Source organism: Gobius niger, assembly GCF_951799975.1.
Source record: "Gobius niger genome assembly, chromosome: 4".
NCBI classification, from domain to species: Eukaryota; Metazoa; Chordata; class Actinopteri; order Gobiiformes; family Gobiidae; genus Gobius; species Gobius niger.
In genome coordinates, this window is record NC_136855.1 from 28100250 (window position 1) to 28116214 (window position 15965).

The following is a 15965-nucleotide window of genomic DNA, read 5'->3' on the forward strand; positions in this document are numbered from 1 at the left end:
ATTTGTTTTACCAGTCGACTTGCTTGACTGGTAAGTAATCCTTCATTGCAGCCCAAATGATAGTATTTTATTCAAACGTGTTTAAATCTGAGTACAGAGACAAGTAATGTTAGTGAATAATATGAGAAAATATACATATTCTATCTTTAAATATATGAATCTACATCCACAGAAACGCAGACTGGCTTTAATAACTTTCAGAGGCTGCGAACATGTTGATGGATGAAATGCACCTGAAATGGTGACAGTCACTAGAGTGAAACGAGAGACAATTTGAAAATGCTGAAGATATTTTATTAGTAGACACTCATCTGTCAGAGGAATGTCATCCTGAAAACACCATTTGATTGGCAGTGTAAAATAAGGCAAATGGTTTAAGATCACAATTTGCACACTTTTGCCCCAGCAAGAAACACGTATACATTCACTTGTTATGCTAGTTTAGCCCCAAACCAAGCCCAAAGGAGATCATTAAAATTAGTCATGAATATCCCCATAAACAAAATTATCTCTAAGAATCCACCTTCACATGAATGTCATCTAATACAAAGAAGAAATCATTTTTTTGTGAGTTGATTATAATGCGTGACTTCAAATCAAATGATTGGCCAAAAAAAAAAGAATAATATAATAAATAGTTTTTGGTCACATGTAGCACATTTTAAGTGATTTGCAGAAGTACACCAGACAGGTTGATCCTAGCACCAGAAGATCAAAAAGCTATTCATTTGCAGCACCTGCCATCATTCACCCACTTTTTTTTTAGGTGAACTGGCAGATTTTGTATGACGGACGCCCTCCCCGGAGTGGGCAATTTGGGGTTTAGCGGGGAAATAATGACAGTACGTGGTCAGGCTGGGCTTGAACCGGTGACTTCATATTTTAAAGGTGCACTATGCAACTATTTCTGTTTAAATTTTTTTTATATTAAAACATACTTGACCTTTCAGTGACCCAGCGGATACTTGGGTGGTTGGCTTAGTGTCTTTACGTAGGACGCTCCAGGATCAATTGTTTTTTAGGTTTTCACTGCTGATTGAACTGTATCCATGGTTACATATACATTAATTAGAAAAAATGGAAAGAAAATTGATCCTGAAGCGCCATAGCAGCCACTGGGATGGAAAGTAAAGGCACTAAGCTAACCACCCATACAGTGGCTACGTCACCGAAAAGTCAAATATGTATTAATATCAACTTCTTTTTAACATAAAAAGTTGCATAGAGCAGCTTTAAACATTGCGTTACTGTGACCTTTACATATAAATACCACAACATTAGGGACACCTCTTCGTAGTAGTGACAGTATAATAGTCCGGTTCACTATGTAATTTTCTGGATTTTTGCGGAGATCTTAACTATACATTTTTGAAACATTGTTAAATAACCAATCAGAAAAGCAATGTTTCCATTTGCTCTGATATGTAAAAAACAAACAAAAATGTTGCGATAATAACATTAATATGGGGAGTAAAAATTGTGTTTGGCGGAAATTTACAAATTTGTCATAATGTTTCATGGAGTTACCATAGCGACGACCAGAACTCCCCATTTACCATAATGGGAAAATGGTATAATTGCACAATTTAACCAAATGACAAGGGCAAATGGAAACATTGTTTTTCTCATTGCCTATACCAAAAGGTTTCCAAAAATATATATTTTTCATACACCATACAACAGTGGAAATCTAAGCATAGTGAACTGGACTGCAATCAATTAAAGGGGGGGTATTATGCAAAATCGACTTTTTCAAGCTTTACATCATGTTATTATGTCATTCCCTCATTAAAAACATGCCTGAAGTGTTGCCTTGGCACATTCACGTATTTTTGAGTAATCTGTAAAAACTCTGACGGCAGCCATTTTAGGGATAGGTTTGCCTGAGTCCTCCTAGGAACGCCCCCCCGAGCTTTTGTCACCAGCCGAGTAACCAATCACTGCTCCTCAGCAGAGCCCCCTCCCCACTGATGCCACAGACAGCGTGTGGAGGGGGCGTGTCGGAAAGGGTCAGAGGTTCTTAAAGAGACAGAGGCCTATTTCAAGACATTCGCTACAGCCATTTTGAGAGAGCAATTTTATACAAGGCAGTTATTTTAATTTACTGCATTTACAAACCAACAGAAGGTTTCGTCATCATTGTACTGTGCTATAGACTGGTGCTATGTGATTGAAAAAAGAATAATACCCCCTCTTTAATGAATTTCTTCAAATTTATCTGGATGCCAACAAGATCTTGACACTAAACTCCAGCTCACTGGGTGCTGTTTTACGTTTTGCTGTACACGATAAGTTCATGCAAAGGCCGACTCTAGTAACAACATTATTATTATGCAATTTCATTGAGTTTGTCTACCATTTGCTTCTGTCCCATCATGTACCTAACAATGTGGACATTGAGCGTCAAATGTTGTCATTGGACATGTCGATTATCTCTCACGTACGAAGTGGAACACACGCAGTTTCAGACAGTGAGGGAGCTCTGGTTGAGAGTTGTGTTTCCTGTTGGATGCAGCTTGCCTGTACAGGGTCTATCCACTTTAAACTGAACAGCCGGTAAGTAAGGAGCCTCATTTCCAAAACTCCATCCAATTTGTCATTGTGTTTTCAATCGTGCACTAGTCGTGTGAGTTATCGATCAAACTCGCTTTAACCTTGAGAGAAATTTGCAGCTGGTGGATTTTCAGTTTTGGAAATAAAAAACTCTTTAGTTACATCACGGAAATATTTAATCATAAAAAGTGTGACATCAAAAAGCAAAGGAACATGACTTCACAGAGAAGCACTGAATATATAGAGCTATATATTTATATACTTTAGAAAGTCATAGAAAAATATATTCATTTAAATGCCCATTGTACAGTTTTACACAGTAGTATCAGAAAAGAGAAGATTAAAGAGAGTTTAGTCTAGATACAAAGAGAGCACTGTTAATGACATTTGCAAATGAAACGATTCTTGCAGTAAAAACTAGATCAATACTGTATTTGTTAACTATAAAAGCCACTGAAACTGAAGTGAGGCGTGTGAAGTATTAGCATAAAGTGACAAAGAGGAGAAATGCTACAATTAGTGTAGAAAGCTTTTAGGAGGGCAGCACTTGACACAGTTTGAGAGATTTATACTATGAATATAGTTTCAATATAGTACGTTTTATGCTTGTAAAGCATAAGAAGCAGCTTAGTAAACCACCACACAATATATATTTGTATTAGTACGCATTTACACAGAGGTATACTAATGCTAAACTCACTGTGAGTCAAACAGCCAGAGGTATTTTGGATTTGTGACTTCATTTAAAATAGATTTGATTGATTTTAAATACCAGGGATGCTTTCTCAACGTCTGCTTAATAATATTCAAATAGATCAGCACTGCTGTGAAATAGTGGAGCCTCAAGTATCTGCTATTTTATCTGTAAAGGCTGTTTTAATTCAGAAAATGCAACGTGTGAAGCCACACGCCTACCAATTTTGACCTTAAATTTAAAAGCACTATGTTGTTTCACCTGTTTGACTCACAATGAGCTTCAATTTAAAGCCAGTTTTCAAACAATACATTTCATAAGCATACAGTTTTAGAATCCAATTGCATTAGGAAAAGAGAGAGTGCACGATCGCATTTAGGACAGTAGACATAGTAGAACAGTTATATCACATAAATCATTTCATTATATACTCTGGGCAGTAAGGATATCTACGTTTGGCTTGCTGGAGATGCTCTGCCTTTATTGAATATGGCGTGGAATGTGACTGTGATTGAAAATTACTCTTAATAATGTTTCAGTGTATATCCTTAAAAGGCTTTGAATAGTTAAACATCTGATAGTCCATATAGAAGAAGTCATAGACCCGCTGCCTCTGCCAAGGGCTGACCTGTGCAAAATACTTCCCCGTGATCTCGCTGGATGTCTTTTGGTCTTTCGGGTTCCTGTCTTTGAACTGCGGTAGCGTTAGATTCCTCGGTGCCTTCATAAGCCGCAGCAAAAAGTTCGACTCCTCCTGCATGTTCTCAAACTTGCCTATGAAGTTGTAATCTATGAGACAGGGGTGGCACAGGTTGTCCACCAGGGTCCAGTGGATGTCCATGCCGACGGGCCGGTGCACGTCCAGCAAGTACTGAACAAACTCCGTGAACGTGACGCCGTTACCTGTGCTCAAAGACTCGGGGGAAGGGTGTGTCCTGTACTTGGCAATGATCGGTCTCCCGTAGACAGTGTGGTAGTGTCTGTTGGGGTTCTCAAACTTGTCCCTGTACGCCGAAACTAGTCTTTCCAAAGGCTCCCGCGCGAACACGACTTTAGTGTAGGTTTGGAGGCGATGCATGATGCCGTTGTAGTCGAAACTGTCCAGCTTTTTCAGATGGTTCTTGTAGTGCACCGTGTCGTGGGAAATACTCCGTGTGTCAGAGGCCAGGCCCGCCAGAACCATCAACGTCCTCTTCCAATTGGAGCACCCGGCTTTCGGCACCTCGCAGTACAGTAGCTTGTACCTGTCCTCGACGTAGATCATCCTCACGTGCTCTCGGGTGATAGTCCTGGAAGTGTGGCTTTTGTACTTGGCACACATGGCCCTCATCAGCTCCCTGCGCGCCTCCAAAGTCCGGGCCAGTTTCATCCACTTATCCATCGAGCCGGAGGAGGCGGATGGGGAGGGGGCGACGCTGTTGGTGCGATGGGTTTGGGCTCTGGTTTTAAAGTTCTTTCGGGATTTAGGGGTCACCGGAGGCAGCTCAACCCCTTGTTTTATAAATTCGTGCTTTGTGGGTTGTTTACCCCTCTCAAAATTTGGGAACTGCATCGGAGGGATTGGACTGGACACGTTGTGCTCTTCTGTGAGGTGGTCCGTGATGACGTCCAATTTTTCCCCATCCTTGTCCTTTGTTGAGAGAGTCTGCAACATTAAGAATGAGCAAACCAGTTAAAAAGCCATTAGCATTGGGAAGATTATTACTCTTTGAGAATATTTGTCGTTGTAACTTTTTTTCTGCAAGAATAGTTTCCCCTAACTTATCTTTTCTAGTCCACAAAGCCTGGCCTCATTAGCTGTGCACCTGCCACCACTTGTAATACTAAAGCTCACCACTTGATGGTGCTGTTTGGTTACGTCTTGTATTAGTTAAAGCTATAGCTCTGCCACAGGCTGCCCTCTACAACATATAAAAGCTGAGTTGTAATATCATATAAAACACATAATGAGGAATCAAAATTACAATCGTCTAATGCCTGATCACCACCAGACAATGCTCCAGGCCATCATGCATTCTGACATTTTATTTCAATTAAATGCTGTAATGGCATCATAAAGCCAATGATCTGGCTGTATAATTTTAATTTTACAATGGACAAGGTAATAAGGTTCCTATGAATCTCACTCTTACTGTCCCACCTGACTTTAATGGACATAACTATATGTGGAGCGGTTCTCCCGTTCCTGTGTAATGCGTAAGGTGAATGTGGCTGGTAACCTACAGACTGCTCCTCCTCGGGGTTTTCAAGGGAGTGGAGCGCAGCAAAGTTATAGCTTTGTTCAACTTATACACAACACCCCCATTACTCTGCCGTATAGGGCCTTTTACTTTCCTGCTCCTAAAGCCTAGAAATGCAGAACTTTTTGAAAAGTGAGGCGCTTATATTAAAGGGGGGTAACCAGGCTTTTTCACTCTGCGGACTGTGGGTCAGCCTGCCAGTGCAGATACTATCAGACCAACAAGGCTGACAATCACCCCCTGCATCAGATAGGAAGTGTTAGTAACCTACATGTCTTTAGTGAGAAAGAGAGAAACGAAGTACCTCTCGGGACTGTCGTGGAGTGCTCCCCAGCTTCACACCTGGAGGAAGAGGAGAAAAGAAAATCATCGCTTTGTTGACAGCTCTTCATTAGCATTGATAAATGATGCATATTGTAGTGCCACTGTTAGGACCCAGAGAAGTGTGTTCCCAGAAAATCAGTCGCTGAAACTGGAGCACTAGAAGTCAAAAGCATTTCTTCATGAGTCTAATCAGTGAAGAAAGAGGATATTGTGGAATATTCAAGGAACCTAATACACCGCATAAAAGCGAATACTCCCTCTCTTTGTCAGGATATTTTGTCTGCATGCTGATACGCACGGTAGGCACACAATAAACCATCATGCGCTACACTTGTCATGGATGAGACTTAACAGTTTCCACATCCAGAATTTTAACCAATTGCTAACCTTTCCTAAAACAAAGCGTGCCTTTGTCTTTTTGTCTAGTGATAAACAGCGCTACACACAGTGCACAGTGGGTGGGTGGATGGAGCCAGTGATCAACATTGGGTTGTCAGTGGTAACGCGCCAGGCTTACCAATAGTTTTTCCTCATTTTGTAAGTTTTAAATACTTTAGACAAGACAACACTGCAGCTCTGCCATCACTCTCAGTCCTATCTTTCACAGGTAAAAAGTTGGTTACTGCTGGCACCACTGGCAGCAAGGACGAAGCAGCTGTAGAATTAAGTTGATGTGTGATTCGGCGGAGGGAGATTGAAAGTGTTCGAATGTGAGCGCTGATGGAAAGCCCAGATTGGCGTTGGAGGCGACAGGTGGGATGTGTGCTGGCAGATGCGCGGCAGCGGTGCAGACGACGTGTTTAGTGCGCTGTCTCCAGCTGGACGTTTCCTTTCCTTCAGCCCCATCCCCGGCACTGCCCACCCTCGCACCCCGCCCGCCGACATGTAATCAAGCTGACAGCTCTGAGTGGAGCTGCACGGACGCCGATCGGGGAGGGGCGACGGGGTGCACACAGACACCTTCGCCTGAGTGGCCTGTCACTTCCAATTTGATAGCGGAAGTGATGTGAATCTGCACTGGGGGGGACATGGAGGGGGGGCTAGAGGCAGGCCACAACCTTCCCTAAGTGATGAGATCTGCACGGCCCTATCTCACATTAAGAACGCTCCGGTGGGCAGCGGGAAAATGTATTGGTGCGGTGCAATGTTGTTTTAGATTAGTATGCGCTGGAGAGCCCCGTGTCGCTGTCTGGCTCGCTGTTGATTCTGTCTTGTCTTCATTCTTCAGGGGCTGGGGCGGAAGAGGTACCTCGGAAGAATAAAAAGACCGGGATAAGGAGGCAGCCACTGACATTTTCTAATCTTGTTCGGCTGCTTTTGCTGTTTGATCTCCTAACCCTAATGATAGTTCATGTACAGGGTGAATCTATGAAATCAGTAGGTGTGAGAGCCATGAATATTTATGGTGGCGCACCCGGCTGCCTCTGCCAGAGAAACACATCCAAGTGCAACAATAACAGCGCTATTTCATTGACTGTTGTCCTGGGCTTGATGAGGCAGAGCCGCCCTTTGTATCCCTGGCCATCTTGTCAAGACACAGTCTTGTTTATCGATCCTGAAAAGCCCATCAGGGCGGTAATTGAAATCTCCACAGGTCTAATTACTTCCTCCTGTAACTTTTGTTTTGCACTGGCTGTTACAGTTTTGTCAAGACAGTTCGAGTTGTTTCAGCAGCACGACGGTTACACTTTCATAACGTTGCTCATAACAGACACGGTTTATAGTAGAGATGCACCAATCCAGCTTTTTCGCTACCGATACTCGTGTTTGAGAGACTTTCTTAAAAGTGTCTATCTCTTGAGTGAAAAATGTTATCGACTCGTTTCTCCATTTCAAGCTCAAAAAAGTCATATTTTGTTGTCATGATATTACAGATCAATTATCAATTATATCAAATGAAAACCTATTGGATAAACATTTAACAAGCATCACTGGACTTTTCTACACTATATCCTTGGGTATATGACAGGCTTTAGGTTAGGCTCCTCAATATCAATGAATGTGGCTCAATCAATATAAACAACTAACATGAAGTGATCTGATCATTACAAATAGATCTTTTTTCTTGAACTAAAATAGAAACACTTGGCTTCAGCAGTGGCCGATTTTATTTTATTAGGCTACTTTAGATATTTGTGCCATAGTTTCTATCCCAGCCTTGATTAGTTGATGTTAACATTAGCTTTAGCATACTGATGTTAACTGCGGCGTTTGGCGTGGTGATCTAGAATACATTTGTGGAGGGATTGAAGTTAGTTTAAACTTCAATCGCTGAGCTAGTTTCAACTCATTGAATTCTCCAGGTTCTTTGCTTTCCAATGATATGTATGCCCATATTTACTTAGATTTAGGTGGTTAAGTTGTGTTTTTAAGGCGTTGAGAGCCAAAACTGTATTGGATATTTGTAGCCGTTACCCGATGTCATATTTTTTTCAGTATCGGCTGTGCGTCCCTAGTTTAAAGCTGAAACAATGTTATTCAATGGGTTATATTGTGTGTGTGAGTTTGAATTAACTATAATGTTTGAGAAATCATGTATTCTTTCAATAAACTCTGACCCCTGCGAATATTCTTAGATACTGCTCTATTATCATACATCCAAATCCAAAGTTTATAAACAAAAACAATTTCCAGAGAATGGTTGATATACAACAACATTTCTGATAGAAACCAATAAATCTTATTAACAAAAATAAAAAGGCATATAATGAAATTAATCAAATAAATAGACAACAGAGGACCACATAACTCACGCTGTGTTAAATGCCAAACAATGAAAGCGGAACATAAGATGAAAAAAGTTATGTTTGCACCTCAATTTAGAGCAAAAACAATTCTGACCTCTCTGTTTACTGGCAGAAGCGATAATAAAGCGGACTTTTACGTGTGACTCCGAGCTCAAAATGGCACTTCACATCCCCTGTTTTCCTTCCACTTCCACAACAAATCATGATTTATTTTATATATTGCAGTATGATGGAAAGCTCAAGCACGTAAAGTTGAATTGTTATTGAAAATCATTTTAAGTCAGAAATATAGTAAAAGAGAGAAGGAAAGGTGCATCCCCACTAAGTAGCAGGAAAGTACGTCCCCTAGAACAGCCTGGTCTCAGACACAGCACTCAAGGCTCTCAGGTGTCGTGTTGAAGACATTTCTAAAGTAAATTTGACACAGGCAGGCTAAAAAGCATCCATAATAAGGTTCAACGTCTCAATTTGGAAATGCAATATTCTCTCAAGTGTGAAGCTCAAATTACATTTTACAAGAGCGTCGTTTTAGAGCAAGACTGAACAGAGTAATAGAAGAGTGTAAAGAGGATTTCAGGGGGATTTGTAAACATCATTCATCTCTGTTGTATCTTGTATCTATTGGGTGGAGGCTAATAGTTGCTGTTTGATTGCAATTTCACACTCAGTCAATTCCACTCAGTAGAACTATGCTATTGATTTTTACTGCTGTGCGGCGAAACAGTGATAAATTGTTAAGATTGTGGTTTCATTCTAGGCGGTGCTGAATATGCTCCACAAGTCCATAAGGGCCCAACTAGACACGCAGCAGTTCATTTGCAAAGTAGGTCTGTGGCTGATATTATTTTGGCTAATATTAATGTACAATTAACAATCAAAATTATTTTCTGTTTGTATTTAGATGGCTTCACTGATCATTGGGAGCACATATCGCTGGCATGTAGGGATGGGCAAAGCTTCATGAAACTCCAAAGCAGTTGAAGCAATTGTGCCGGAGCCTCGAATCACAGTTTGAAACAATCACTCCACAGGGACATCTAGTGGCAAAGTGTCATTACAACCGCATTTAGGCTACACAGGATTCAGCCATGTCATTGATACGCCTGTGACTGAAATAAAACCACATTCTGGAACCACTTTTCCTGAATGTGTGTTATTGTTCTTACTGTGGTACTAGAAAAAATAAATCAATGAAGCGATTGTCAGAAACATTCCACATTTTTCCCCTCCAACACAATGCTTCTTTTTGCTAATATATCTTTGTAAAGCAGATGTGAGCAGCATTAACAATTATTTAAACGCAAGGCTTAGAGGCCTGCAGTTCAGTGTGAATTACATTGACACTCAGAGGTGGGACCCGCACCCACACAGCTTGGATGAGCAATGTTTGCAAGCGCGGCAACTCTACCAACTAGGCTATCGGGCACACTTACACACTGCACTGAAACTCTACAAAAACATGGAGAAAGGTGCGCTAAGCCCCGTGGTTCGACCAAGGTTCAACACAGATGCCACCTAGTGAAATGTTTTGAAACAATGACGTTTCATGAAACACTTCAGCCCGAGTCACGTGACACACCATGTTTTGAAATGCACTTTTAGACATCGAAGCAGTGCTGAATCGCTCTACTGGCATGGTTGACAACTTTTAGCCACTTTCTGTCAGACTGTTGCATATTTATCAAACACCAATCAGAAACGTGTCCATATGAACATTGTTTCACTGCAAAATGTTCAGTAGAGGCTAAAAAACGGCAGCCGTAGCAAACATGAGCATAATGTAGCACGAAGCTAACGTTAACTTGCTGGTTAGCATTGTCTGTTTCTTTAAGTATTCATAGGCTGTTGAACCACATTGCTCCTCTCCATGTCTCTGTATCTTTATTTAGTAGAGAAATACTTTCACAATTCAGATTTGTTGGTGGAGAAATGGGAGAAAGTTAAGTTTGTTCCTCTGTTTGTTTTCCCCCTCTGGCTGCTTTGAGGCAATGCCAAACATGCCGTCTGTATCTGTAGTCCGCAGTCTGGCTTTAACATTCTCAAAAAAACAAAGAAACACACTCCTCAAAACTCAAAGCTCAATTCTTTTCTTTGCTCAAAGCAGCGCTGCTCTATATTTAGGTTTTCTTTTTCTTTTTTATTTCAGCCGGATTTTAAAAACTTGTGTCCTGCAGTGTCCTCCCCCGGTCACCTTGAGTGGGGCCCTTCCTCTTGTGAATATTCATGCGGACGGCCTGGAATTACCACCCTGATCCGTGGCCACATCATTAGCAGACATTATACACACCGCCTATCTCCCTCAAAGGCCTCCCCCCCCCATTCATAGCACTCTCCATCTGAACGACACATCAAACGCCTTTCTCCTGTCACCGCGGCTAAGGAGGAGCAAAGGACGAAAACAATGTGAAATAATGAGCTGGTTAAGTGACAGGCGGTGACCCCTGTGTTGTGCGCGGACTTATTAAACGCTAGATTTAAGCCCAGACTGGACCGCGGTGCCAATAAAGCCAGACTTAGGCGTGTCTCTCTGTCCAACAAGCTGCAGCAAAGCCGTCTTAGTCATTGCACAGTGAGCAACTTGAGAGCCCCCTTTCTCTCCAGCAAAACCGCCCACACCTGAACTTGGCGCGCTCGCTCCTCCTCCACTTGACTCTACGAGGGAATATGGGACTTACATTGCCAACGCATCTGAGCAGCAAGAACGGAGGTGTTAGGCGAGAGTTCATTGATGTTTTAACTCCTTCCTTTATAAGATGAGAACAGTTTTCTGATTCATTCGTAGGGTGGGAGCAAGACTAATCATGTGGGATTGAAGATGTACATTTTCAAGGTTTTATCCTTCCTCTTCTGCCTCTGGGGTCGGGATGATGTTTGAGTTGCTTGCCATTATATATACAAGTTGTAAAGCAAAATTGAGTGGTTCTCAAACTAGAGGTACTTCAGCTTCTTCAGTCATCTGCGATTTTGGACCTTCATTAAATAACCAAATCAATCGTTAAATAAACGGGCAATTCCTGTTCACGCTACAATTCATCCATGACTTGCGAGACCGCCGCAGTCCCCATCGCTCTCCATGACATTCTCGTGACCCCCTCCGCACAATTCATCTTTGCCGTCTACATCTTTGCTGCTCGGGATTGAGTTATTAGTCAAATCCATAAATTACACAGCCTTGCCCCCGTCACCTCTGAACCCAGCGGAAGGTTAAGTGTCAGAGCTCTTCATAAATCGCAAGTTTTCCTCTGAATTCAAACAATACCCACTTACCCCTGCATTCAGTTCATTAGCCATAAATAACACATGTTTGTATTACAGCGGTTCATGCAAAGAAGTGGCGAGGGTAAAGGTGTGGAAATTTGTCTGTAAACATTTCATAAACATGACCATCCTGTTCTCCTAGATAAACATGTTCAAATAAATTATTGGTGGTTGATTTATTCACAATTGAAAAAAAAAAACACAACTAAAGTAAAAGTTTAAAGGGATGTTTCAGGATTTTTGCCATAGGGCCTCATTTCCTAGTTATCCAGAGTGTTGTTGATTTCTGGAGATATTTTTTTCCGTAATTCATGCAGTTCTTATATTTGAAGAGCTTTGAGGCGCTAGGCTAGTGCATGTCTATGGTATCAGCTAGCCTGCATTAAAAACAGTTTGACCCGCTCCACAGTGCACCTGAGCCAAATCACTTATAACGCCAGACTAACCATATAAATGTCTGTGTCGATAATAATTTTTGGAATATAACTGACCTTGTATCACATGACTTACCGCATTTTGAGGGACTATTTTCTAGCAGATCACTCCGCCGCTGAGTAGCTTATACAACCACGAAGCTGATGCTGCTCAGATATAAATGCAAAACAGTTATAATGATTCTATTAACACAGATAAAAGGACTGCATGAATTACAAAAAAAAAAATATCTCCAGAAATCAACAACACTCTGGATAACTAGGAAATGAGGCCCTATGTCAAAAATCCTGAAATATCCCTTTAACCTCTTAACCCCCACCTTGACCAAGTGCATTTTCTCCAGTTCAGCTTTACCCTTGATCTAAAAGCTTCTCGACTGGAGTTACAGCCTTTAGGCCAGAGTGTCGCCTCATTTGAAAGCTAAGACCGACAAAACTCATCTAAGCATCATCCTCGTTTGTGGCCATAACGTGACAAAAAAAAGCATTGAAAAGGTGACAAAAACAATGACAATCTTGCAAGAAAAAGCAACAAAAATGTGAGAAAAACGTGACAAAAATGCCACAAAAAAGCAATGAAAATGTGTCAAAAACGTGACACAGGTGCAATGACAACGCGATAAAAAAAAAAAAAACACATCTAAAACTTGACAGCAAAAACAAGGATGACGCTTAGATGAACGTTCTGCAGGTCAAATGAGTTGTTACACTGGCCTATAGGCTGTAAACTCTCCAGTCACAGCAGGAACCTTTTGGATTTGGGTACAACTGCATTAAGGTGGGGGTTAAGGGTGTTAAAAGGGTTGCCAGCTCCAAGGGATAAAATCAGTGTAGAAATTAATATAAAGGGACTCTCTTCTACTTCCACAATCCCAGCAGAGCAGCACCTGTCCCCAACCAGCAGCCAAAGCTTGTGGGCTGAAAGAGTGTTTACATAAAGTCAAACTTGTACTTATATATCATGTTACTCAGAGTATGACGCATAGCTTAGACCACCAGACCTGGAGAGCTATATACTTTGGCAGAAGACTTTTCATTATGTGACAATGTGGCGCCGAATTTACACCTCTGCTCTATTTCCGTACATCTTTGACAGAGATGCTGCAGGTGCGCACTGCCGCTCGCATCACTGCTTTCATCATCCGCTCACACCTACGCACAGCTTCATCATCAGCTCAAACTTTCTTCCCATTCACTGAAAAAGCGACATTGTCAGACCCAATAAAGCTTCTTTTGTATTAAGACTATTCCTCATAATTTAATTGACTCCAAATTGGGATTCATTTGCTGCTTTTTTGTTGTTGTAATCTTCTAATTCAATCTTCTACTGGCAACTTAGGCGCCCAACACAGCAGGGGTGGTTATAATGAAGCTGGCAGATAGGAAGGCGAGCTCAAAGGGGGGATCAAATGTACCGCTGATTACTGTTATGACACTTCCATCCTGACTACACTATATTTTCTGAATCTTACTTTCAAGGTTAGGCGCTGTAAAGACTTCCCAGGGCACATTACCATGGAAACAGGAGAGCCAGAAAGCGATACGTGGGGGTGCGGCGTGCAAAGGGAGGCAGCTTGGTTTCAGTACGGCGTCGCGCACACACAAGGAGAGGGATGTGTAAACAAATAGAACCTGTCGGCATGGAGCCCCAGGTTAAGTGAATTATCGCGGCTCAGATGAGACGTGCACAAGGCGAGTAATTGGGACATATCTTATTTGGATGCGGCACAGGATTTGGCCAACAAATATGGAGGTAAACAGTAGGGGCAGGACAAAAGGATGAAAGAGGTACAGGACTAGTGTTTGCCAAGCAAGAGGTGCAGGTTTGGAAGATAATACTCTTTAAAGTTTGTGCTCAAACGCAATTGAACAGACCATCATGGCCAATAAAATGGCAATAGAAAACATTAAAAAAAAGTGTGATGTTTCCCAAGCAAACTTTTGGTATCTTTATTGCATCTTGATATCAATTTAAAATGTAAGCGTACGTACTTCAAATTGGGATTTTGATACCCGATACAGACGGCATCTCGTCTTAGAAGGGGGCGTGGCCTCTTTAGAGAAACACAATTTTTCACTCTTTTTAGACATTTTCTGGTGGAATATGAACTTGTTTACCACACATAAATAAAGTCAAGTCTAAATCGGGTCCATATGGATGTTTATTCACAGCAGATTGTTCAGTAGAAGTGAAAAAAAAAACGACAGTTGTAGCTAGCGCTAGCTAACCGTTAGCATTAGCCCGATGCTAACATAAAGCATCAAGTTAGCATTCTCTGTTATTTATGTTTTTATGGGCTGTTGAACCACTTTGCTCCTCTCCATGTCTTTGTATCTTTATTTAGTAGAAAACTATATTCAAAATTCAGCATTTGTTAAAGTAGTTTTTGAATAATTAAAGAAAGGATTTTTCTCCAAATTGTTTTGCCCCTTAACTGTTTTTAAACATGACCATATATGGGCGATTCCAGAGATGCCGTCTGTATCTATATCCTACTTTTTGCTATTATACTAGCAGCATGTAGAAGTAGCCAATGTGGACAGCTCCTGGTGCTGAAATCTCTGCTAAAGTAGTAAGCAAAGCCTTTTTTCACAGCTTGTCACACTGTCCCACTCTACTAAAATGGATCTAGACAGTAAACTAAATTATTTAGTGATGCTTTGTGATGTAATTTGTTTTAAATAGCCTTTTCCACACAATGACCTTTAATCACAAATCACTGCACAGTGCCAGTGCATAGACCTTAATTTTCGTCCACAAGGTTATTCCAAGCTGCTCACAAAAAATTGGTTTTACAAATTGTTGTAACCTTTCCGTCTATAACCATTTTAATATTTTAGATTGAGCCCTGCACTTTATCGTAGCTACTGTGGGGACGTGGACGTGATCAGGAGATGCTACATCTCTGTTAAGTCTCCATGCGCCCCTTGTTCACCTTTATTTGTGCTGAGATTGGAAAGGGGAATTGGCCCTGTCAATGTTTACTCAGCTCTCTCATTTGAGTTTGCTTCACGTACCGTCACACCCCGGGTCGTTTCTTTCTTTTTTTTCTGACGGAGCTCTCCTGATTACAGCGGGGACTGATGAGGGTGGACGTGTGAGTAAAGCCCAGTCGCTGCCACTGAATGCTAAGGCCAGGTTTGGGGACTAGCTTTGACACGTCATTACATCGAAGGCAACAGGAGTACTATTTATGCTGATGGGGAGAGAATACAATAGAAATCAGTTGTGCTTGTGTTTAATTACTGACTATTCAATACTTTCCAACACAAACAAATATAGACTTATCAATTAGTGACACAGTAAGAAGTTGCTAGGTTCAGATTTCCTCTTTTTACTTGGAAAATGTTGAAATGTCTGAATAAATTTAAACTGAGTTTCTCATGATGTCTGGATAGGTGTCCTCCTGGTTTGTTTTATCCCAGAGGCAAGCGAATTCAGCAACTTCCAATTAAAGAGAGCCATTCCCAACAAAGAAACAAGTAAAACAGTGTCATTTTTCATGACCAGGGCAACAAACTATAGTTCTACAGCAATTGATTAATTTACAGAGGCTATTATGTCTAACAAACTTAGCAATAATAGATGGAAAAAAACAAATTAACATGCTACAATTTACTTCTAGTAATTAGTAAAACTAATTAAAGATAAATGAAGCTGCAGGAGTTTTGCAAACAGATAGACCTGTGTGAGGCGGTGTTTATGTACAGTATG

At 41.2% G+C, this 15965-nt stretch overlaps 1 protein-coding gene across 1 annotated transcript in view; it reads right to left on the reverse strand.

The window, feature by feature from the left end:
• Positions 1–2201: 2201 nt before the first annotated feature.
• Positions 2202–15965, reverse strand: part of chst8 (carbohydrate (N-acetylgalactosamine 4-0) sulfotransferase 8) — a 125174-nt gene continuing 111410 nt past the window's right edge. The window contains exons 3-4 of the mRNA XM_079554592.1: positions 5792–5829; positions 2202–4892 (exon numbers count right to left, since the gene is read on the reverse strand). Coding sequence (XP_079410718.1) covers positions 3783–4892; positions 5792–5829 — 1148 coding nt within the window. The 3' untranslated portion in view covers positions 2202–3782. The remainder of the gene's footprint in view (positions 4893–5791; positions 5830–15965) is intronic.